At 45.4% G+C, this 25,289-nt stretch overlaps 1 protein-coding gene and 1 pseudogene across 6 annotated transcripts in view; one reads left to right on the top strand and one right to left on the bottom strand.

Annotated features, from left to right (window-relative positions):
* Positions 1-25,289, top strand: part of ASIC1 (acid sensing ion channel subunit 1) — a 457,033-nt gene that overhangs the window by 355,780 nt on the left and 75,964 nt on the right. For all 6 annotated transcript variants that reach the window (XM_063952026.1, XM_063952030.1, XM_063952028.1 and 3 more), the window contains one exon: positions 1,022-1,172. In XM_063952026.1, coding sequence (XP_063808096.1) covers positions 1,022-1,172 — 151 coding nt within the window. The remainder of the gene's footprint in view (positions 1-1,021; positions 1,173-25,289) is intronic.
* Positions 1,722-1,840, bottom strand: LOC135054374 (5S ribosomal RNA; annotated as a pseudogene).

The raw sequence follows: 25,289 nt of genomic DNA, 5'->3' as shown, positions 1-25,289 counted from the left end.
ACACTGCCAGAGCCGGAAGCCGAAGCTCATTAGTGAGCTCCTGCCTCCGGCTGCCACTGTGGAAAGGAAGCCGGGCACCCGCTGGTAACACAATCTCAGTGGGTGCCCGGCTTCTCCTTGCGGCGCCGGGCACACATCAGGTTAGGTGAGCCGGAGGAGGCGGAACTGCGTACCGTCTCCAAATAGAACTGACAGAGCGCAGTTCCGCCCGTTCTGGCTCACTTTAATGTAGTATTAACTACATTATGCAAATTTATAGGCACAATTAGTCAGTATAAAAATGATTATGGGTCTGGTTCAGAGATAGAGGCTAATGCATTCGTAGCTGCTATCCCATACACAGGCTAATGCTGTAGCCGCCTGTAAATGAGTAGAAACACCCACCAGCGGCCTCACATATATCAGCATCTGCGGTGGTCGCAGATCTCAGATCCTCCGATAAGCAATCAGCTTATCATTATTGAACCCCTCTGTGGCCTGTGCATGCAGCTCAATTTGAATTTATCGTCTAAAGCTGCAAGTACGGCACAGCCACACTGAACAATATCGTTAGCACTATCGTCCAGTGTGTATGCACTATATATCGACTGCTTGGGAGGGTAGGGAAAACACTAGGCAATATCGCTCATGGAGCGTATCTCCTAGTTGGAAGGCACCTTAAGGCTACACAGAATGGCCGCGTGAACTTACGAAATCACAGATGTAGGCTGATACATGCCCCAAAAATATGCTTGGTTTCTTGCCGCTACTCCCCGTAACCGCCTCCAAATGGTCCCTGACTGTCAATCACTTTGCGAATAAATTCTCACTGCAAGCAACATCGTAAAGGTACCCATTGCATGTGTGATGCATGAGCAGTCAGGTGATAATTGCTCAGCTGCGCAAATATCAGCATTGCGCACATCTGTGAATAAGGACCTATCACACCTACACATATTTGGCTATAAGCACCAGTTGTCTGATGTTTATCTTGTCTGCTTGTCTTCCCGTACTCTGGCTCTCCGACTTACAATTACTCTAGCTCACATACCTGCCCCCACCATGGGGAGTCTGCAAAGGAGGCACCATGGACTCTGAATTCTTCGACACATACAGTATTTCTGCATGTCGGATCGACTGCGAGACACGTTACCTGGTGGAAAACTGCAACTGTCGCATGGTGCATATGCCAGGTACTGTATGCTACTGTCCTTTCCGTTAATAATCACAAGGAAAGTTGGATTGGGGGTACCGCACAGGACTAAGTAGTATTAAGAAGATAATACGTTGTTGAATTAAGTTTCCGAGAAAACCGACAGAATAGACTTTAGTCTAGCATTTATCACTATCTACCGGAGATGCACAACCTTTTGGGTAGATTCAATAGTGATTGTCAGTGGTGCTCCCATAGGTCAATGGACATAATTCAATATGGGGGTAAAGAGAAAAGAAATAAACCTTTGTTGGGAGCACTCAATCTCGGAAACAATTTTAATTATAAACAATTTTGTATGGTCAGTAATGTAATGGTGTATGAATTAAAACATAACTTTTAATAAAGGATTTTTTTATATAAACAGACAGGATCAAAAAATAAATGAATAGCTAAGTTAGTCGTGAACCACAGAAAAATCTGTGTCTGTGAATTTATTGATGAAATCGTTATCCATTAATTGCATGTATGCTACACATATATTCAGGTTTATGCAGGATCAGCCTTTTACTTGTGTGGTACAAGAAATAACTTACAACACCTGGTATTCCCTGGTGGTCTCCCAATCGAGTACTAACCAGGCCCAACACTGTATTGCTTCCAAGATCAGACGAGATTGGGCATATACAGTGTGGTGTGGTAGTAGGTTGCATATAACCATAAATTCAAGGTGTCGCTGTTATAACGGATATGAAAAATTGTTATAATCCGTGGTCCTAACTCCACTGATCAAAGCAATACCCTTATAAGGTTGCTAATATGACCGTCATTTCACCAGTTTCTAGCCCAATCTTAGGGGTATACAAGGGTTTAAATCATCTGGTCAGTGCAAGTTTGAATTAAAAGCCCGTGTATTTATGGGCTTGAAAACACCAGTTTGAGATGTAAGACAGTAGTGTCTCTGTTGTTAGTCAAATCTCCCTGTTGGGGGTATGAACACACCGTTTGAAAAACTGAGACTGTCACAATTGCTAGCCAAAGAGACCCCAATGGGAGTGTAACCATGCGGTTTGAAGAAAGAAGCTGAAACTATAGCAAACTAACCCTTCTGCTGTTCTCCCGTCATGCCGACAGAGTTGGTATAGGACGGGGAATGAAAAGAGGGCAGGGTACAATTGTACAGCCTGAAGAAAGAAAAGCAGACTTGTCAGCACTTATGGTAGCAGAGAGACACCCTTGATGTGAACCATAACACAGCGCAAGTGGTCCGTCTCAGTACTTATCCCAAAATGCGATTCAGTGATATATAAAAGATAGGGAAACAGAGATGGACAAATACATATATGTTTGGAAAATCCTCAGGCAGCCACTGTCAGGCTGGAATGGATTACACTATGTTTCCAAAAGTGGTCACAGATATAAATTTGTAGCAAATTTGTAGTAAAGCATTAGTACTCAAAACTGGACACATATAGGTCAATACAATGATACATGCTGAAATAACATAGAACAGCTTGGAATTAATGAATCAATGTAAAAGCTGAATCACCAAGGGTTAATGATTACTATGTACTCACTGAGGAACCAGCGTGTCTGGTAACACAATTAAACAGAGCCAAACATAGCTAAGGGGTAGGTATAATAATGGCTACTAAGTAATAATTTTTAGCTATTGCTCAAAGAAAATAAAGTTACTTAGTTTCCTGCTTGTTATATGCCGCTGACCGCTGTCATACACACGGTATGTGACTCAGTGGCTCGCCTGGTCCATCCTGCCGGTTTCCTGCCGGTCACATGAGCGCGCCCTCCGTCTGGGGTGACGTGAACTTGTTGTTTATAATTAAACGAGTAAATTATAATTGAATTAAAATTGTTTATAATTAAAATTGTTTCCGAGATTGAGTGCTCCCAACAAAGGTTATTTCTTTTCTCTTTACCCCCATATTGTACTTACCGTTAATAATGCAAGCTGTTGGTTCAGCGCTATTAAACAATTTATGACTTTCATAGCATGCTATTAGTAACAGCAATAGGATTACCAAACCCCACTGCAACATCCTGACATATCAAAATAATGGGTTATACTGTAGCTTTTAGAACACTCTGTGATATTAAGTGACCAGATTGCCTCTGAAAAGTGTATGGCCTCTACCACACTTGGGCTACAGATTCTTTGTCCACAAATTTTATATGCTCTACAAACATTATTATTTATAAGTTTTATATCAACCTGCTAGCAACTCCTGCATAGATAGGACCAGGGCCGCAACTAGGGGGGAGCTACGGAGGGCGCATGACTCGGGCGCAGGATTTGAGTTGGCGCAGGCTGTCCCCCTTCCACCCACGATACCACTTTAAGACGGACACCGGAACCTGCACTGTCAGCTATGCGGTCCACCAGTGTGGAACGCACGCCGGAATACTATTGGGAGCACTGGCACCGGTGATTTCCAGGCATCGGCGGACTTCTGGTTGTGCGTTCCACTGTTGTGGAGCGCAAGCCTGGAGTACTGTTCGGGAAACTGTTCAGGCACAGTGAGATCGAGGAAGTGCGCTTTTCCAGTTATGCATTACACTGTTGTGGAACGCAAGTAGGGTTGCCACCTCATCCCTTTAATTCTGGACATATATTAATTACACAGGTTCTGTGGCTAGCTGACTTCAAGACTCCATTTCACCTGGTTTTAACCAGCCAAAGAACCTGTGTAATTAATATGTGTCCAGAATTGAAGGGATGAGGTGGCAACCCTAAACGCAAGCCTGGAGAAACGCCGATAGAGTTGTGAATATATTCATTATGCGGGCTATACTGCAACACTGTCTGGAATGTGAGTACCTGATTTCTGTATTCACTATATGGTTATGTCGTTGATGGTTACATACACGCGTACATTTTTAAATCTTGGTTATGGGTGACCAGAGCATATGTAGATGTGGCAGGTGACATCACTTCCGGTATTGGTCCCACATGGAATCTGCTGGGGAGGCCTGTATGGTATATATAGACCTGTATGCAAAGCCATATCATGTTCCTGATGATAAGCTCAAAGGGCCTGAAAGGCACCAAATTACTGCCTTTCCCCGGGTAACAATTCCATTCCATTTACAACATACACTATGCCTACTTCACCCTGTAAGTTCCTGGACATTTTGCACAAGGTGCACCATCAGGGTCGGATTAAGGCTTGCGGAGGCCCCGAGCAACTAAGTTGTGGGGTCCCCTCCAATAGAATTTCCATGGAGGAGCACACCTATGAGGACAGGTCCAGCAGCATTGATCTCAGAAGAGGCAACGTGCAGATGAGGCTGCTTGAGCGGTGGTTAGAAGGAGACGGGCTGCCGGAAGGAGCAACCAGGAGGTGGGTCAGAGCTGAGAGTAGTTCCAGACTCGGGAGCAGCTTTGTGCTGTATGCAGTCTGTACATGCAGAGACGCGGCAGCCCTCGTCCGGGACAGGTGCTGGGCACCTGTTCTCACCAATTGCAGTGTCAGACTGACCCTGTGTGGGGGCCCCCGGGGTGACCACCCCTGTGCATCCCCCCCAGACAGGCCCTGTGCACCATGCAGCTTTCACAGCAGGGCAGTTGGCGCTCATTGCTTGCAGCGCAGAATTGTTCTATGTTCTACAAATACTTGTCATCTATAGTACTTCTGTCTCCTCTCCGGGGTAAGGCAAGGCTCTCATCATTAGCCCCCACCCCCATTAATGGAAAAATACAGTGATTCACAAGTCCTTGGGGAGGTGTGGGACTAAAATGATACATAGCAGTTCCCATAATTGTCTCCCAATCCTGTACGCTTAACTAAGAAGTGGACAGGATGCAGAAGATCTGCCAACTCTACGGGGGTACGAGGGACTACCCAAAAAATCACGAGTCTCATGCAACTTCCAGGAGAGTATACAAGTATGGTTCTAGACCATGTTTCTCAGGGCCCCTAACAGTTCACATTTATCAGACCACCCAGCTGGGCACAGGTGTATTGGCAATCAGAAAAAATATGTTTGGAGCAATATACTTTGGCACTTTTAAAATCACATGAGAGCACTTAAAGCAACATAGCCCATTCAGTTTGTATTGGTATTATTCTACTGTTATTATCATACATGTGTTGTTTTTAAATGTTGCTTTTTTGCATATTTATTAAATGGGTATACCTTAAACATGCGGAAATCTGTGCTCAGTATAGCCAAGCCTAAGCGGTATGCAGTCAGTATGTCAACATTTATGATGGTGATATGGCTAAAATGTCAATACACAAAATGGTAGTTGCTTAGATCAAGTTATAGGCCCATCACAGGTGCTTGTGAGGGAGGAGTTAATCTAGAGTAGAAAAAAAACAAAAGAATTCCCCCAGCACACTGCAAAGAGTCCAGCAAATGAGATTAACATCCTACCTACTGATAGAACATGCAGAGATCTCAGTAATACCTCTTTTCCACTAAAGTCCCAGGTCCAACCTGGGATTTGGGACACAGTTCCAATGCAGGTCAGACCCGGGACAAACCCCATCTCACTGCGGCTCCGACTCGGGTTATTCCTGGGTCAGCTCTGTTTACACTGCACATGGGTGCAGTCTCTCTTCCTCCGGCGCTTGGAGATTACATCATCTCCATGCGTCAGGAAATCTGTTGACATAACCACACTGTCCCCATTCTCATGCCAAAATATTCTGAACCCGCCTAAGCCTATTTTATAGGTTTACCTATGGTTCAAGTACACACATCAATAGGATCACTCCACTTCAGTACTGCCTCTCTTTTCGAGCCTACATGAGGAGACTGGCGCTGAAACACTGAGAGCCGACATCCTGAAGAAAAGTATTGGGGATACTGTTAGGGTTAGGGCCGGGGGGGAATTAGGGTTAGGCACCAGGGGGGGTTGGGGTTAGGCACTGGGGAGGTTTAGCCTTAGCACCCCACCGAGGGTTAGCCCTAGCCACCACTTTGTACAGTGCAAGAGACAGCAGCATAACAGGAACTGTATCTGCAGGTAGGTATGTTTATTATTACCAATTCTATATTCTGATATTTATCTGTGTGCAGTGCTGCAGCACCTGCAGAGATCTGGTTGTTTGGTTGAGGGATCTAATTGCTGTAGGAATGTGAAGTAGCTTTAATTCTATGTCTGGTATAGATTTAAATAAATGTAAAGTGTGAGGCTGCCGAGTTGTCTACAGGTGATTGGATCAATACAGTTCTCTTAAACTCTAAAATGGAACATAAGAGTGTAAGTTTGTTTGAAGGAATGATTGCAAGGGCATCAATATACACTTAGGGCATGTATGGTAAAATGATCATTTCTAATCCAATGAGTTTCTATAAAGTTGTAAAAGAAAAACAAGACTTTGCTTCAGATGCATCAGAATGAAAACATTCGCTGTAAAAGTTCAACAGTTTTAGGATTCTGTCTCTAACCGCACAGTTGCAATATGCACACTTCAATCATCTTCAATTCCATCATTTAAAATTATAATCCACTTATTGTGAGCATTTCATCAGTTTTGATATCTACGTTTGATCGGATCTATTGTGACCTCTTGAGTCTCTAACACATTCATACAAAAATGAACAGTGAGTGTCACATACATAGAAGCTTAGAAAATAGCTCACGCAGTGTGGAACCACATTTCCCAGTATGTTCTACTCAGCAGTTGGAGGTGTGAAGCAGCAGGAGGAGGAGGGTGATACTGCAGGTTGATGGAATACATTTTAGAACATTACAGGACCTGATTTATAATTATGGCCCCCATACATCAGCAAGCGATTGCCACAAGTTCCTGATTCCACCCCCCCCCCCCCCCCCCCTTCCCCTGAATACTAGGCATCTTAAAAATCTTGATTCCTAAATCCTGGACGAAAGCAGTTGGGATCAGCAAATCTGGGATTTTTAAAATCAAGAGTTTCCCAGATTCCCGACAGAACGCCGATCCACAATGGCTGCCAATCGGCGGCCACGATCTGCAGAACAGCTGTACTGGTCGCTTTGGGGAATCAGGGAAATGGACTTTAGATGTATGGGGCCTTTAGACACTAGTCTACTGGGTCCAGCTACAGCTTATGAAAATGTACTTTGTCGCACTGTATGTTTAAATGAGGCCGCATTTAGACTTGAGTAACTTGACTTGCGGCACCTTGCACCTGTACAGGTGGGCCAGGGGCATGCACATGCAAATTATGGCCAGTTGCTTCGTGCAGTACATCCCCTGGAGTTGGATAATGCCACAGGTGGCAGGATGCCTACGGACGTTCAGTTTTACAATAGCAGTAAATCTACTTTTCACTTTACCCTGTTACTATACTAGGAGTGTCAGGATGAGCACATTTTTGCAGGACCAATTTCCATATGATGTTCAGTCATATGCTAACAAGGTTGAGGTTGGTTTGACATTATGATTGGGATTCTTCTCCATGTGGAGGATTATGTATTGCACTTGTTTGTTCTAACAAACTTAAGGCATTCATTTGTATATGGAAAAAAAAATGTGTAAACAGACTGGGACCGTGGTCACTGGCGCTTTAATTGAATTTAATAATAAATACTTCTCTAGCTGCAAAATGAATACAGTTTGCCAAGCTCTATAGGAACAATAGATATATAGAAAAAAATCACTGCGTTTAGAGAAGCGCAATTAAAAAAATATATAAATATCAAATTGTGTTGTCTCCCATGAATAAAATAGACTCGGTGAAGCTCAATAGTATAAAAATGTTTTTATATATTAATAGGTAGATTCACAAACAACAATATCACACATATAAAATAGTAAACAGGCTTTACATTTGCAAACTTCAAGTACATTAGTATCTCATATAGGCAACTGCTATTGGGTATAGTGCTGCAGCACATATGTTATCCAGTGCTTATTAGTATAAATTGATAAACATTACAATAACAGTCTCTCCCAAGACAATTGATTACTCTCTCACTGGCGTCCCAGTGAGGTTAGTACAATAAACTCCGCTATTTGTTAAGCTCTCAAAAGTACATGCATTTGGTGGTTAGTGGGTTAAAAGCGGCTTGCAGTCACAGAAATGCATAGATATTTACCACTGTGCTGGTTCCTGTGTTGTAGTAATCCAGGGTCCTTTGCAAAATGTACTGTGGTGATATCCTATTGGAAAAAGGTGTGCTGTGCCGTTTTTAAAAGCTGAATGCTGGCTGCACTCTCTGTGTTTGCACTTTCCATGATTTATCCGCGTAGAGTGCAGAGCTGGATATAACGGGTAACGCCATCCACTGCCGTATAGCCAGTGGACACTGCTCCACACTGAGAGGCAAGAGATCCATCAGGAAAAGTCAAAGTGTATGCGGCATTGATAAAGCTGGAGAGCAGAGAGCGGCAAATCCGACAGCGGGAGAAGCGGACAAAAGGAGTAAGCGTCAACCGGTTTCGTCTCCTAGCAACTTGGAGACTTTCTCAAGACATGTCATTTCCTCCTCCTGCTCGATAATTATACCCAAATAGCACATCAAATTAAATTCAGGTGAACTTGTTAACTTAATTAGCCACACATAATCACTAGAGAACATTTCATGTGTCTAATATAGAAGGTTTTTTCTATGTAAATGTATACATGTCTAACAGTGATTAGTAAAAGCAATGTTTAGTAAAGCAACACTTTATCAAATAAATTAGTAAAGCCTGCATGTGAAAAACAATTGTCAGGCACTAATATATTCCTAAGTAATCACAATTTAAATGAGCTTCACTGGGTACCTGTGCACATAATGCTATTAATATTCAATGTTTAATATAATATCCAGTAAGGTATCTCTCTATGGTTTTTTAGATCATATTACATGGCTGTACTACAATATATATGTGCGCCTAATAGTTTGCGCTAATCCCTGATGTGGAATTTGTATATAATTTAAAAACTAAATCTCCACAAAAACACTAAAGAAAACACACCTTCATCTTCCCTGATATATCACTTATGGGCTCTACACACTGCGCGATTTTAGTGAAAGATATGAACGATCTTGTTCATTAATGAACAAGATACCGTTCATATCTTTCAGTGTGGAGGCATCAATGATGAACGATGCGCGGCCCCGCGCACGTTCATCGCTGGTGCCCCGTCGCCTGTGCATGCAGGCCAATATGGACGATCTCGTGACGGGGGGAGGGAAGAAACTCCATTGTGTACTCTAGAAAAATGGCAAGTGACGCTATGAGTTTGCAATTTCTTTATAATGTTTAGTCTATGTTCTCTAACTCTGGATTTAAGTGACCTAGTCGTTCTTCCAACGTACTGTAATGAACATGAGCATTGTAGCATATATACACAGTATTCTGAATTGCAATTAATAAACTGTTTAATTTGATGTATGCTTCCATTCGTGGTGGAGGTAACTTGTAATGACCTATTTTTCATGTATTTACATGTCAAACAAACTGGTTTATTGCAATAATAATTGCCCATTGGTTTCCTAGGTAGTCATGAAGGCTTGATTTCAATTACTAAAGGTTTGAGATAAGTTGGTGCTATCATTTCTTTAAGGTTTGTATTTCTTCTAAATATCACCAGTAGTTTTTCTGCTAAACATTTGTTTAGAACTGGATCTTGCTTAACAAGTTCAAAGTTGGTCTGAATGATTCTCTTGATAGCAGTGGATTTGTTTTGAATTTTGAAATACATTTTACTGAATCTTTAAAGTTGGTATCACTACACATGTCATTGGTGACACTTTTCCCATGTTTCTTTTTGTTTTTAGTTTTAGCCTTGTTCAGCTCATTATTTACAACTGGTTCTGTATTTATAGATTCCAAAAGAGTAGCTCTAGGAATGGAGTTCACATAAACCCATGCTTCCTTCAACAAATAATCTGGATATTCAAACTTTTTAAGCATGTCACAAACTTGAGACAAAAATTCAGAGTCAACTGTACAATTGCATCTAAGATGTATAATTTGATTTTTTGGGATATTATTTACCCATGGTCTGTGATGACCACTGGAAAAATGTAAATAATAAACCAGATCCCACTGGTTTTATATAGCTCATAGTTATTATATCTATGAACCATATACTATGGGTATTCTTCTATGTGCACACACTTGGATACATTTGTGTGTACATAGTTGTAATTAGTGGCTCTACATCAGTGTTTTCAAAAAAAATCACTAAGTGATATATCAGGGAAGATGAAGGTGTGTTTTCTTTAGTGTTGTTGTGGAGATTTAGTTTTTCAATTATATTCAAATTCCACATCAGGGATAAGCGCAAACTATTAGGCGCACATATATATTGTAGTACAGCCGATATAATATGATCTAAACCATGAAAGATACCTTACTGGATATTATAATTGTTTTTCACATGCAGGCTTTACTAATTTGTTTTATAAAGTGTTGCTTTACTGGGAGGCAGTCAATTGACCGCCTGACGGGATCGCGGCGGTCAGGATACCGACGCCAGAATCCCGACACCAGCTGAAATACCGGCGGTCGGTGTCCTGACTGCTGGCTGGTTCCCTGTCTTGGGTGATGGTCCACACCACCACCCGGAGGGGCATAGAAACCTGACCAAAGGTCACCACCGTGCCCGAAGCGTGGTAAGCGCAGCGAGTCCGTGAGGGGACATGCTGCGCTTGCTGTCGGGCTCCCGGCGTCTGTCTCCTGACCGCTGGGATCTCGTACTGATCCCGCTTTACTAAATGTTGCTTTTACTAATCACTGTTAGACATGTATACATTTATATAGAAAAAAACCTTCTATATTAGACACATGAAATGTTGTCTAGTGATTATGTGTGACTAATTAAGTTAACAAGTTCACCTGAATTTAATTTGATCTGCTATTTGGGTATAATTATCGAGCAGGAGGAGGAAATGACATGTCTTGAGAAAGTCTCCAGATTGCTAGGAGACGAAACTGGTTGGCGCTTACTCCTTTTATCCGCTTCTCCCGCTGTCGGATTTGCCGCTCTCTGCTCTCCAGCTTTATCAATGCCGCATACACGTGGACTTCCCCTGACGGATCTCCTGCCTCTCAGTGTGGAGCAGCGTCCACTGGCTATACGGCGGTGGACGGCGTTACCTGTTATATCCAGCTCTGCACTCTACGCGGATAAATCACGGAAAGTGCAAACACACAGACTGCAGCCAGCATTCAGCTTTTAAAAATGGCACAACACACCTTTTTCCAATAGGATATCACCACAAGTGCATTTTGCAAAGGACCCTGGCTTGCTACAACACAGGAACCAGCACAGTGGTAAATATCTATGCATTGCTGTGACTGCAAGCCGCTTTTAACCCACTAACCACCAAATGCATGTACTTTAGAGAGCTTAACAAATAACGGAGTTTATTGTACTAACCTCACTGGGACGCCAGTGAGAGAGTAATCAATTGTCTTTGGAGAGACTGTTATTTTAATGTTTATCAATTTATACTAATGAGCACTGGATAACATATGTGCTGCAGCACTATACCCAATTGCAGTTGAGATATATGAGATACTAATGTACTTAAAGTTTGCAAACTTAAAGCCTGTTTACTATTTTATATGTGTGATATTGTTGTTTGTGAATCTATCTATTCATATGTAAACTCATTTTTATACTATTGAGCTTCACCGAGCCCTTCTCTGAGCGCAGTGATTTTTTTCTATATATTCATTTGTATATGATATATATGGGAGCACTTTGGTAAGGCAAACTCCGTATGTAACTTATTCTCAGCCTACTGAGCCTAGATTACTAAACACATAGTCAGAGCCGGCCCTAACCAGCCCTTCAGTGTTTTAGAAAACATTGTGGCTTATAAGTATTACTGATAGCTTTATTGGTGGTTTGTACTGTACTGTTTGTAATATTGAATAGTAAACTGTTCTACATGTTAATTGCGCCTGAGACATTTTGTACTCATCTATATAAATAGATGAGAACTACACTAATCGTAAGTGCTCCTCTTTGGCCATTTGAAATGTTAGCAGATATGGAATGCGAGAGATTGTGAAATCATTGTATGAGACGATGCTAAGTAGTTCCTTGGGATGGAAGGGAAATCTTGGAATGAAGATAATCGTCATTACCGAAATGAAGCATTGTTATATGGGGCCTGCTGAGAAGTTGGCTGCTTACTTTCCAATAAGAAGCCATTGCTGGTTCTTACACAGCTAATGAAAAGACTGTTTACAAGAAGCAAACATTCTGGATATAGCAGTTTCATGAATTATAAGAATAGAATTTGAATAAAGAATTCCAAGTGAATAAATGGAAGAACAAGCTTGCAGTCATCTTGGCAGCTCAGTGATGAGATTAATATTTACTAATTATAGATTTCAGCTGCTCCAACAAACAGGTTAGAAAATACTGGAATGTAATAGCTACAGATGCTATACATTCTAATCCTAGCACAATTATGTACACTTATTACATATATACTTATAGAAATATTTTTTTTTCTGTGCTTTGGACTAAATATTAATTTCATTGACATCGAATAATTAAAGAGGTTATACATTAAAGGGTGAGATGCATGTGCAATTTGCTAACAATTGTGTGATGTGGCCACATGTGGAATTGCAGAAGCAATCAGGCTAATTATTAGGAAAGTAAAAGCTTTTTTTCTCTTACGTCCTAGAGGATACTGGGGTCCACATTAGTACCATGGGTATAGACGGGTCACTAGAAGCCTTGGCACTTTAAGAAATTAATAGTGTGGGCTGGCTCTTCCCTCTATGCCCCTCCTACCAGACTCAGTTTAGAAAATGTGCCCGGAGGAGCTGGTCACACTTAGGGAAGCTCCTGAAGAGTTTATTGCATTTATTTTTCTGTTTGCTATTTGCAGGCAGGACTGGATGGTACCAGCCTGCCTGCTTCATGGGACATAGGGGGGGGAACGGCCCAGCCTCCTATAGGGTTAATGCAGGGGTGTATCTAGAGAGGAGGGACCCATATGCAGACTCCGTGTGTGGGCCCCCTCCTCTCCTGTAGCCGTCACACCGCTGCTAGCGCTGTAGACCGCCGCGCCATTTTCCGGAGTTTTGCGCATGTGCTGTAGACTCTGGCACTGTGCCAGAGTCTCTAGTGGTCAGTGCGCTAGCAGCAGCACGACAGCTACGGGAGAGGAGAGGGCCCACACACGGTCAGCAATGGACTCCGGAAAGGTAAGTATAGGAGAAATGGGTGCAGTGTGTGTGATGTGGGTCCCCCCAGGACTCAGGGGCCCATGTGCACCGCACACACTGCACCCATTATAGAAACGCCAATGGGTTAATGGTTCCATTCCCTGCTGACAGGATATAGCTCCTGAGGGACCTATTCGCAAGCCCCACCACTGTGAGCGTACAGTCTTGCAGCACACCGCCACCCCTAACAGAGCCAGAAGTAAGAAGAGTGGTGAGTAGATGGGCGGCATCCCGGTTAGCGGGTCGCCGGTTGTAATGGCGGCATCAGGGTATGGAGCGCAGCACTGACATGCAGGCTCAGTACAGCATGCTTTTTGGATGTGTGTTCCGCTGTGAGGGGCGAGCTGAGCTGTTTCATTTACCCTACACTGGCACAGCTTACCGGGGTTCTAACCCGTGGTAAGCATGAAAAACACCTCAGCCATTATTTTTTTTAAATGGGAAGCCGCGCGCCATTACAGGGGCGGGGCTTCACTATGGGCGGATCCAGCAGCTTAGCAGCACCATTTTCCCTTTGCATTATCATGTCCAGGGACTGTGTTTCCTGCACAGCAGAGTGTCTGTGCTCCCCGGGAGAATCGCTACTGTGTACCCAGAATAGAACACATTCTCAGGCTAGTGGGTCAGAACCCGCCTAGTTAGATTCCATTAAAGGGATGATCTCAAATATTTCTAATAAATTATCACATACTGAGAAAGAGACGCAATACTTAAGACAGTCTATGGATGATCTGATGAACAGAGATTCAGTTCCCATACCAGCGTCTCCAACCCCTGTCATTTGCACACAAAAGCGTACTCTGGCCCAGATCATGCAGGCTGATACTGATGACGATACATCAGACACAGAGGAGGGTGAAGTGGATGCAAGTGGGGGGGATGCAGTCCTGTCACAGGGAATACAGGCTCTGATAGACGCTATTAGAGAAGTCCTGCACATTCCTGACAAGGTGGCGGAGGTGGATGAGGAATCTTATTTTAATGTAAAAAAGAAATCGTAAGCTACTTTTCCAGCACCAAAGGAATTGAATGCCCTGTTTGAGGAAACTTGGGCTAATCCTTATAAAAAGTTTCAGATCACTAAAAGGTTAATTACATCCTTTCCCTTTCCTCTGGAGGATAGAAAGAAATGGGAAAACCTGCCGATTGTAGACGCATCGGTATCTAGGTTGTCACGTAAGATAGTTTTACCTGTTCCTGGGGCAGCAACCTTAAAGGACACGGCTGACCGCAAGATTGAGACCATTCTCAAATCCCTATACACTGCTGCTGGGGTGGCCCAGAGACCCACTATTGCTTGTGCATGGATCACTAGGGCAATTGCTAAATGACCAGGTAATCTAATTGACGGGTTAGATTCCTTGCCCAGGGGAGAGATAATTTTATTCCTACAGCATATTCAGGACTCTGCTAACTTTATGATGGAGGCCATAAGGGAAATTGGTTTGTTCAACGCACGCACCACCGCCACGGCAGTGTCAGCACGCAGGAGCTTGTGGCTATGCCAGTGGACTGCGGATGCAGATTCCAGGAAAGGCGTGGAAAGCCTACCATTCACAGGTGAGGCCCTTTTTGGAGAGGAACTGGATACATGGATATCCAAGGCTACGGCGGGTAAGTCTATGTACCTTCCTCCCGCAGCACCCACAACTAGGAAAACCTGCTCTGCTCCAACTCTGCAGTCCTTTTGGACGGCAACATGTTAAAGTAAATCCAAAGGTTCTTCTAGAGCCTTCAAGGGCAATAGAGGTAAACCCATAAAACCAGCAGCTGCAGGTTCTTAGGAACAGACCTCCGGTTCTGCTTTCTCAAAGCATTCAGCATGATGGTGGACTGCACTGCCTGGAAGACAGGTAGGTGGGAGCATGATTATGTTATTTCAGTCACATTTGGGCAACATCATGCCAGGATCCCTGGGTCAAAGACCTTATCGGCCAGGGTTACAGACTGGAGTTTCAGGAACTCCCGCCTCACAGATTCTTCAAATCAGGCTTACCAGCTTCTCCAGAAGCAAGTATGATTTTACAGACAGCAATTCAGAAACTGGAACAGTCTCAGGTCATTGTCCCAGTTCCACTTCAACTACAAAAAAAGGTTATTACTTCAACCTGTTTGTGGTACCGAAACCGGACGGTTCGGTAAGGCCCTTTTTAAACCTCAAGTCACTGAACCCGTACTTACAGGTGTTCAAGTTCAAGATGGAGTCTATGAGCGCGGTGATCTCAGGTCTGGAGGAGGGGGAATTCCTGGTGTCTCTGGACATCAAGGATGCGTACCTTCATATTCTGATTTGGCCGCCTCATCAGGCTTATCTAAGGTTTGCTCTACAGTACTGTCACTGCCAGTTCCAAAGCCCTGCCATTTGATCTCTCCATGGCACCGAGGGTGTTCACCAAGGTAATGGCAGAGATTATGTTTCTCCTTCATAAGCAAGCAGTGAACATAATACCGTATCTGGACGACTTGCTGATAAATCACCATCCAGGGAGAGGTTGTTGGACAACATTGTCCTCTTAACCCGACTACTCCAGGATCACGGGTGGATTCTGAACCTACCAAAATCTCACCTGGAACCAACACGGTTGCTTCCGTTCCTGGGGATGATACTGGATACGGAGGAACAGAAGGTATTCCTTCCGTTGGAAAAGGCATTGGTAATCCAGTCGATGTTGCGGGATGTTCTAAAGCCGATCCGGATATCGGTGCATCTATGCATTCGCCTTCAGGGATAGATGGTAGCCTCTTACGAGGCACTGCAGTATGGAAGGTTTCACGCAAGGCCCTTCCAGCTGGATCTGTTGGACACATGGTCCGGATCGCACCTTCACATGCACCAGAGAATACGTCTCTTCTGTGGTGGCTTCAGACTTCTCACCTGACCGAGGGTCGAAGGTTCGAGATTCAAGATTGGATTCTTCTAACAGAGGATGGCTCCACAGTGGCGCACGCAGGGGGGGTTTCCGAGTACCCGGAAACCCCCCCTGATGAGACAATTTTTTTATTTTTGAGACGGAGACAGCAGTGTCTCCGTCTCAGTAAAAGGCGCGACCGCGACCGCTTACTGTAGCTGCTGGCTGCTGCAGCAGCATAGAGCAAAGAACCATGGAAAGGGGCAGGGGGGGGCTGCTGGCGGTACATGCTTAGCCAAAGCAGCTCTCTCAGTCCTTACACACACTGCCGTCCATCTGCTCCTGCCTCTGTCCCAGCCCCAGCTCCTGCCTCTGTCCCAGCCCCTGGTATGTAGAAAATATACAGTACTGTATGTACTGTATATGAAGTTTGTGTGTGTGTGTGTGTGTGTGTGTGTGTGTGTGTGTGTGTGTGTGTGTGTATGTATGTATGTATGTGTGTTTGTGTGTGTAGGTATGTATGTGTGTTTGTATGTATAAATTAATGTGTGCTCTATGTAAGTATATATACTCAGTAAAAAAAATTATATATATATATATATATATATATATATATAAAACGTGAAGGCGGCACTCAGATCAATAATGAAACAACAGGCAGTTGTAAATACAACCGCCTGTTGTCGCATTATTGATCTGAGTGCCGCCTTCACGTTCTGTACATTGGACCCATAGTGGTTTCTAGGAGGGCACCAGCTGATTTATCACATGTTGGGAGCGCTGCTTTCTACACATTTATGTGTGTGTGTGTGTGTGTGTGTGTGTGTGTGTGTGTGTGTGTGTGTGTATATATATATATATATACACACACCACATATATATATATTATATATATATATACAGATACATATATACATATAAAATATATACATATACATATATATACACACACACACACACACATATATATATATATATATATATATATAGTAGATTGAAATGGCAGCTGCACTCACAGTCATAAAAGAAACTTAGTTTTAAATGCTAAATTTACATATTTTCACATACATTCACATTTGAGGTAAAACCTTTTTATTGTTTGGATTCCTGAAGATAGTTTTTTAATAAAACCAAACCGTAGAAACGTTTAATATGACGTTACTTGTATGACCTTGAGTGCCATCGCCATTGCAATTTACTTTAAATTTACATCGGAAGGCACCGGGCAACTTAATATCTCCTATATATTAGCCCAGATCTGTGACTTTGTGACTCATTTGCTAATGCTGGGCGGATTCAAGTCACAGATCTGCCCTAATATATAGGAGAGATATAGGAGAATAGGAGAATTACATAGGCAAATAGGCTATATAGATAGAATTACTGATGATACAAGTACCGCAGGATGTAATTATTGAGAGCAGTACAGACGGCTGGATAGTGCGGAGACCTCAGCAGCTGCACCAGGTTAAGGCTCCGTCCAGGTCCCGCCCCCCGACGCCAGCCATTGGACAGATGGTGGAAGCCTGCACTGTGATTGGCTGCTGCGGCTAGCTGCTAGCAGCGCAATGCTTGAGTCCTGCTGGGTCCGCTCTCACGCATGGAGCCGCTGCCGGACACTGGGATGCCACGCGGTGGCCAGACCGGTCAAGTATCCGTGCACGCCGTCCCCTCATACTGCGCCTCTCCCGATACCCGGACTCATCCCCCGTCCCCGCTGCTCTGGAGCACGCACACCAAACCGCTCCTCTGCCCCTGCGTGCTCCAGAGCGGTATCAGGAACACCTCTGCCTACTGTAAATGGGCTAAAGCAACAGCTACATGGCGCCCGCTATGTGCGGACACCGGAGCGGGGCCAGCAGCAGGAGTAGCAGGCGGATGGAGCCTGAGGACAAGGAGGACACCCCTGAGGACAAGGAGGACACCCAACGCATCATCCAGAGGCTGGAGTGGCTGCAGAACCGCATCACCCGTCACAGACAGGGTAACCCACCTCCCCACTATCGTCTGTATGCTGTCTCTGTATAACATATACTATACCTACCTTCATTCCACCCACAGCACACCCACACCCACTCCTACACCACCCGCAGCGCCTCTGGAACCCCTCCACCATCCACCGCACCCCCGCCCCTCCCCCACCCACATAACGCCAGGCCCTCACCAGCCCACCGGACCCCCAACACCACCCGCAGCACACCCGGCCATTCCCCACCCGCAACACCCCTGAAACCCCTCCACCATCCATCGCACCCCTGCCCCTCCCCCACCCACATAACCCCAGCCCCTCACCGACCCGCCGCACCACCGGACCCCCAACACCACCTGCAGCACACCCACCCCTTCCCGACCCGCAATGCCTCTGGAACCCCTCCACCATCCACCACCCCTTCCCCTCCCACATTACCTCTGCCCCTCACCGGCCCGCCGCACCACCCACTGTACACCTACCCCTTTCCCACCCCCAGCGCCTCCGGAACCCCTGCCAAATACGCAACAGTCCTGCACCTGCCCATCCCCCACCCCCTCCAGCGTTACCCCAAACGCAGCACTGCCCACCCCCTCCTCCATCCACCACCCCTCCCCCAACCAAACCACCTCCTGACCCCCTCTCCCATCTGCACCCCCCCACATCCACCCGCAGCATGCACAGACACCCTCCCTCATACGCGGTCACCCCTGCGCTGTTCACCTGCACAACGCACGGGTGCAAAGCGGATCTCTGCCATGGGTTTGAGCCAAGAATACATTTGCACGGTACTTGGGTTACAGGGGCGCAGCCCCTTCCGAAGGTGTGAAGAGCGCCCGTAGGGCGCGATGAATCACCTAGTATATATATATATATATATATATATATATATATATGTTATATGCACACACTACACGTGGAAACCCCCCTTACTAAATCCTGCGTTTGCCCCTGCTCCAGTGGAGAGCAAGCTCGAGGCGCCGAAAGACTTAGAGGGCACAATGCCGCCTGTCCCCCTCCCTTTTCCTGCGAGCCACTGTACTGGCAGCCACAGAGCAGGAGGAGGAGAAGCAGAGGAGGCGCACACTGACTCAGACACAGAGACTAGATAGTGTCTCCTGCTGGCTTGCCCTGTTCCCTATCAGGGCAAGCCAGCAGGAGACTCAATCCAGCAGGAGACACTAACTCTCTCTCTGCACATGTTATACTGTATCTGCCCTACCTGCACTGCAACATGGTTTTGCCCATTATAGAACAAATTTGCTGCTGCGATCAAGTCTGAATTAGGCCCTATATTACTCATCCCGAACACATACAAAACAGGGTTAATTTTTGTTGGGAGCCAATCAACCTAAAAGTGTATTTTTGTATTGTGGAAGGAAATCGAAGTACCTGGATAAAACCCACGCAAGCACGGGGAGAATATACAAACTCCACACAATTAAGGCAATGGGAATCGAACCCATGACCTCAGTGTTGTGAGCCAGTATGCTAACCATTACACTGTCCATTCTGCCTTGCCCCGATATTGTTGTTGCAAGCCTTCAGCACGCACTGACCCTACAGTATTTTAAACATGGGGAACACCCAAAGGAAACTTTCGCCCTGAGCTCCACAAGGTCCAGAACCGGCCCTGTCACCAATTTAGGATTTTTAAATATTGCCTCTTTTCAAATGTAACATGCCCCCACATGTTGGCTAGGCTCCCAATTCATTACAAGGGAGGAGGGCGCCAAAACATACCCTTGATCCAGGTACCATGGTGCCTAGCTACACCCAGTGGCGGTTCTTGCCACGGGCAAGCGGTACTTTTGCCCGGGGCGCCGGCGCCATCCGGAGGGCGCCGCACCAGGGCAAGATCCGCCACTGTGCCCCCCGCAGTGCCCTGCTGTGCCCCCCCGCTTTGAAGGGAACCAGACGCGTAGCGTCTAGTTTCCCTTCATTGAGAGGACCTTAGTTGTGCGGTGCGCGATGACGTCATCGCGCACCGCACAGCAAAGGTCCTCTCCATGAAGGGAAACTAGACGCTACGGTCTAGTTTCCCTTCATGTAGAGGACCTTTGCTGTGCGATGCGCGATGACGTCATCGCGCACCGCACAGCATTGTGGCACAGACACTAGGGGTCATAATTGACCTCTAGTGTCTATGCTGTTCTATGGGAGAGACATAATAACGTCTCTCCCATAGATTGAAGAGAGGAGAAGAGTGGCGCCGCCGGCGTATGGGGGTCTGCGGCGGTCTGGATCAGGAACGGGGATGGTAAGTATACTTTTTTTAATTTATTTTTTCTTTCAGCGTCGTTACCACGCCCCCATTTGAAGCCACGCCCCCATATTTTGCCCGGGGCGCCACAAGGCTAAGAACCGGCCCTGGCTACACCTCTGCTGCTAACCACAGACGCAAGGTTGGGGAGCAGTCACCCAAAGGGAAAAGTTCCAAGGAAAATGGTCAAGTCAGGAAACCATTCTTCCGATCAACATTCTGGAGCTAAGGGCCATATAGAATGCCCTTTTACAGGCATCACATCTTCTTTAAGATCACGCCATTCATGTTCAGTCGGACAATATGATGGCGGTAACATACATAAACCGACAGGGCGGAACGAAAAGCAGAGCAGCAATGTCAGAGGTAACAAGGATTCTCATCTGGGCAGAAAGATACGCGGTGGCATTGTCGGAAATCTTAATTCCGGGAGTAGACAACTGAGAAGCAGACTTCCTCAGCAGACACGACCTCCACCCAGGAGAGTGGGGCCTCCACATGGAGGTGTTCAGGTGCTTGACACGTTGGTGGGGCATTCCACAAATCGACATGATGGCCTCTCATCTAAACAAGAAGCTCCAGCGGTATTGTTCCAGGTCGAGGGACCCACAGGCATTGGCGGTGGACGCTCTGGCGACCCCATTGGTCTACCAAAGGGTATATGTATTTCCGCCACTTCCATTGATCCCAAAGATTTTCAAAAGAATAAAAAGGGAAAAGGTTCAAGCAATTCTCATTGCTCCGGACTGGCCAAGAAGGGCTTGGTACGCGGATCTACTGGACATGCTCCTGGAGGATCCATGGCCTCTACCTCTTCGAGAAGATCTCCTGCAACAGGGGCAGTTTGTCTATCAAGACTTGCCATGGCTACGTTTGACGGCATGGAAGTTGAGCATCAAATTCTAGTCCGGAAAGGAATCCCGGATAAGGTTATTCTGACTTTGATCCAAGCCAGAAAAGGGGTAACATCTAAGCATTACCACCGTATTTGGAAAAAATAAATTGCTTCATGTGAGAACAGGAAATTTTCTGCAGGGGCATTTCAACTGGGACGTTTTCTGCTTTTTCTGCAGTCATGTATGGATGTGGGCCTGTGCCTGGGCTCCATGAAAGTCCAGATTTCGGCCTTATCCATTTTCTTCCAGAAACAATTGGCTTCCCTCCCTGAGGTTCAGACGTTCTTGAAAGGTGTTCTGCACATCCAACCGCCCTTTGTGCCTCCCACGGCACCTTGGGATCTCAAAGTGGTGTTGCAGTTCCTCCAATCGGAATGGTTTGAGCCCTTACAGGAGGTGGACGTAAAGTTTCTTACGTGGAAGACCATTCTACTGTTGGCCGTGGCTTCATATCAACCAACCTATTATGGTTTCGGTGGTTACCAACACCTCCTCTACCTCAAAGTCCCTAGATGTTGTGAGGGCTTTGCAGGTGTACATAAAGTGAACAGTTCACAGAAAATTCCACTCGCTGTTTGTTCTTTATGATCCCAATAAAACTGTGTGTCCTGCTTCAAAGCAGACAATTGCACGCTGGATCAGGCTTACTATTCAGCATGCTTATTCCATGGCAGGTTTGTCATGTCCAAAATCTGTACATGCCCACTCTACTAGGTCAGTGGGTTCTTCCTGGGCGGCTGCCCGGGGCGTCTCGGCTTTGCAGCTCTGCCGAGCAGCTACTTGGTCGGGTTCAAACACATTTGCTAAGTTCTACAAGTTCGATACTGTGGCCACTGAGCACCTCCAATTTGGTCAATCAGTTCTGCAGGAACCTCAGCACTCTCCCACCCAGTTTGAGAGCTTTGGTACATCCCCATGGTACTAATGTGGACTCCAGTATCCTCTAGGACGTAAGAGAAAATAGGATTTTAATTTCCTACCGGTAAATCCTTTTCTCGTAGTCCTTAGAGGATACTGGGCGTCCAGTGCTTCGTATTTCCTGCACAGTTACTTGTTGTTGGTTCAGCTGTTGCTGTTCCTGTTCAAGTTTGGTTAGCATGGCTTTTTTCTTGGTTTGTGTGTGCTGGTTCGAATCTCACCACTGGCCTTTTAATCCTTCTCTCAAGGTATGTCCATCTCCTCGGGCACAGTTTATAGACTGAGTCTTTTAGGAGGAGCATAGAGGGAGGAGCCAGCCCACACTATTAATTTCTTAAAGTGCCAGGGCTCCTAGTGGACCCATCTATACACATGGCACTAATGTGGTCCCCAGTATCCTCTACAGACTTTGAGAAAAGGATTTACCGGTAGGTAATTAAAATCCTATTTTTAATCATAAATATAAACTTACAAAACCATAAATAATTGCACCCTCTATACCGCACAGTACAGTATTCTTAACAACTTTTCTCTGGCCTCCTTATGGTGATTTGCTGCATTCAGCTATGGACTTCCAACATCACTGGGGAATTCGGCGCGATCCGGGATGCTGGCCTATTTTCAGGCATACTTACTTCCTGGCTGCACTCTTCGGGAGAGAGCAGTCATGTTGGCTCAGCAGGGGGGCGGGGCAGAGCAATGATGAGCAGAGAAAGCGGGGCAGAGGTGGACTGGGGCGGGGTAGAGGCGGTATGGGGCATGGTTACTGTGAAACACAATTTAAGCCACGCCCCCGCTCTGTAATGCCGATATTACCGGCATTATACTGCAGGCGGCGTGGCTATGATGACGCGATTCAACAAATAGGCAGCCGGGCAGGGGGACCAGAAAAATTTGGAGACTTGCCTGCTCTCCCTGGGGCCGGGAGGGTCACTCAATTTACAGGGGAGCCTCCCGTCTATTCCGGGAGAGTAGGCAAGTATGCTTTCAGGGAGACCACAAGGGTTTCCTGAAATTCTAGATTAGAAAAGTGTGTGATACAGTGTAACAAAGAGTACTCTTGGCAAACTAATATACTGCATATCCACGGCTGAACTGGCCATCTGGTGATTCTGGCAAATGCCAGAAGGGCTGATGGCTTGATGGGCCGATCCGACCATATGAATGCATGTTTAGAGAGGGCGTGTCGTGAGGCCATTGAACTGCTCACTGCGTTGTGCCCCCTTTGACTTATGGCACACACAAATGACACATGGCCACAGCCCCTTTTTGGGTAGAAGGTCAAGGTCTATTTTAAGCCCCAGTCTGTCCCTGAGTGAATCAGTTAGCTCTAAAACAGAAGATGGTACACTGCTGCTTTCTCCATTGTATTGGTAGTTTGCCAGGGCTAGTTAGCATTGGGGCTGTGGTTTACCTTTATATTTGGAGGCACGTTGCCAGTTATGTTTCATTTTGTTTTAATTTAGTGATTTGCATCTTTCCATATATTTTTTTTTTTTTAGTAGCCCTGGTCAGTCCTATATAAGGACCATGTCACAACTGAGGGCTGGTGCTGACCAGGGGGAAGCCTCAGTTGTAGGGGCTGAGGTATATGTGTACCTGGGAGGCAGTACAGGGTTCTTGGACATGCAGGGAACCTTTAGAACAAATGCCCGAAGGCGTGACCACGACAACAAGGGAAAGTTCAAAGGTTTTATTAAACACAGTTCAGAGGAATACTGATGACTTGGTACTGGTAATAGGAAACACAGTTCAGAGAAATACTTGGGATCGATGACGGAACACCGATGGTGACTTGGAATCGATGACGGAACACCGATCGTTACTTTGGGATCGTTGGTAAGCTTTGAGTGAAGCTGGGGTTCGCAGATAGAAATGCACTATTGTACTTAGAAGCACAGGTGAAGCATGAAGTGATGCTGGGGATCGCTGGAGAGCTGTAGAAGAATCTGGAGAATGGCTGCTGGAAAGCCGGAGTTCAGACACAGGTGAATCAGGGTAGACTGTAGAGGGTTAATCACTGGAGTGTCAGGTTACACTGCAGAGTGTAATCACCAGGGAGTCAGGCTGTACTGCAGAGAAAGTCCATGGGAGAACTGCACACTGGAATCACTGAAGACAATTGAAGCACTGACAATCTTTCCAGCCCAGGAACAAGATATTTATACCAGCTGGGAAACAGGGATTGGCTGGCTGATTAACCAGAGACCAGAGTGCAGCTGCTGTGTAATCAGGCTGAGAGCAGAGTGCAGCTGATAGGCTGAAAGGTAACATGTGATTAGGAAAACATGGCTGCGCCCATGGTAGCTTTTGGAGGGAAAGATTGTTTGTAACTTGAATGTGAGCTTTAACCATGAAGCTGCCAGAATCACAGTAAAGAGATTTGAGACAATGAGATGCAGCGTGCTGCACACAGACAGTGCAGATGGAATCCAGGCTTGGAACACTGGGACAGTCTCAGAAGGCATTTGGAAGGTAAATACTGATAAGGAATTACCTAGATCGTGACAGACCAGTGCCATAGTGATTGAGGCTATTTTAGTATTTACATTTATATACTGTTTTACTCTATTATCACTATAGTCCAGCAATTGTACAGTCTGTTCCGCAGTTTAGTAAGATGGACATACAGTAGCAGGGTTGCGTTATTTAGCAACTGCTGCTCATCCTTTATCATCGCAAATCATCGCCTAGCCATAGGTCATGCTTAACACCTCCAATCTTAAAGTAAGAGACCCTCCAATGTGAAATCTCATGGATTCCCAAATTGACAGCTATATTATAAACGTTTAATTATGCCGCAATAAAGCTCTGTCACTGTCAGAGATATAAAGAAACATTGCTGTGATGTGAGCCGGAAGCAAGAAGATTTCTAATGCACTGCTAGCGGAGCTGTCAGACAGCATCCAGCCAAGACATTATCGTACATATCATTATTGATTGCAATTTTATTATTAGGAGGATGATGATGATGATGCACATTATGATTAGCCTATTGTTTTTATGCCTCAAGTCTACGATTCTATGCAAACCTACATGAACGTAACCAAAATATATTCTGCAGTCATCATGGTCTGATAATGATTGAGTTTGAGCATACACAATGCACTTGGACTGGTAAT

This window comes from Pseudophryne corroboree, chromosome 2, assembly GCF_028390025.1.
Source record: "Pseudophryne corroboree isolate aPseCor3 chromosome 2, aPseCor3.hap2, whole genome shotgun sequence".
In the NCBI taxonomy this organism is placed as follows: domain Eukaryota; kingdom Metazoa; phylum Chordata; class Amphibia; order Anura; family Myobatrachidae; genus Pseudophryne; species Pseudophryne corroboree.
Note: the sequence above shows the minus strand (reverse complement) of the source record. Positions and strands in the feature narration are given on the sequence as shown.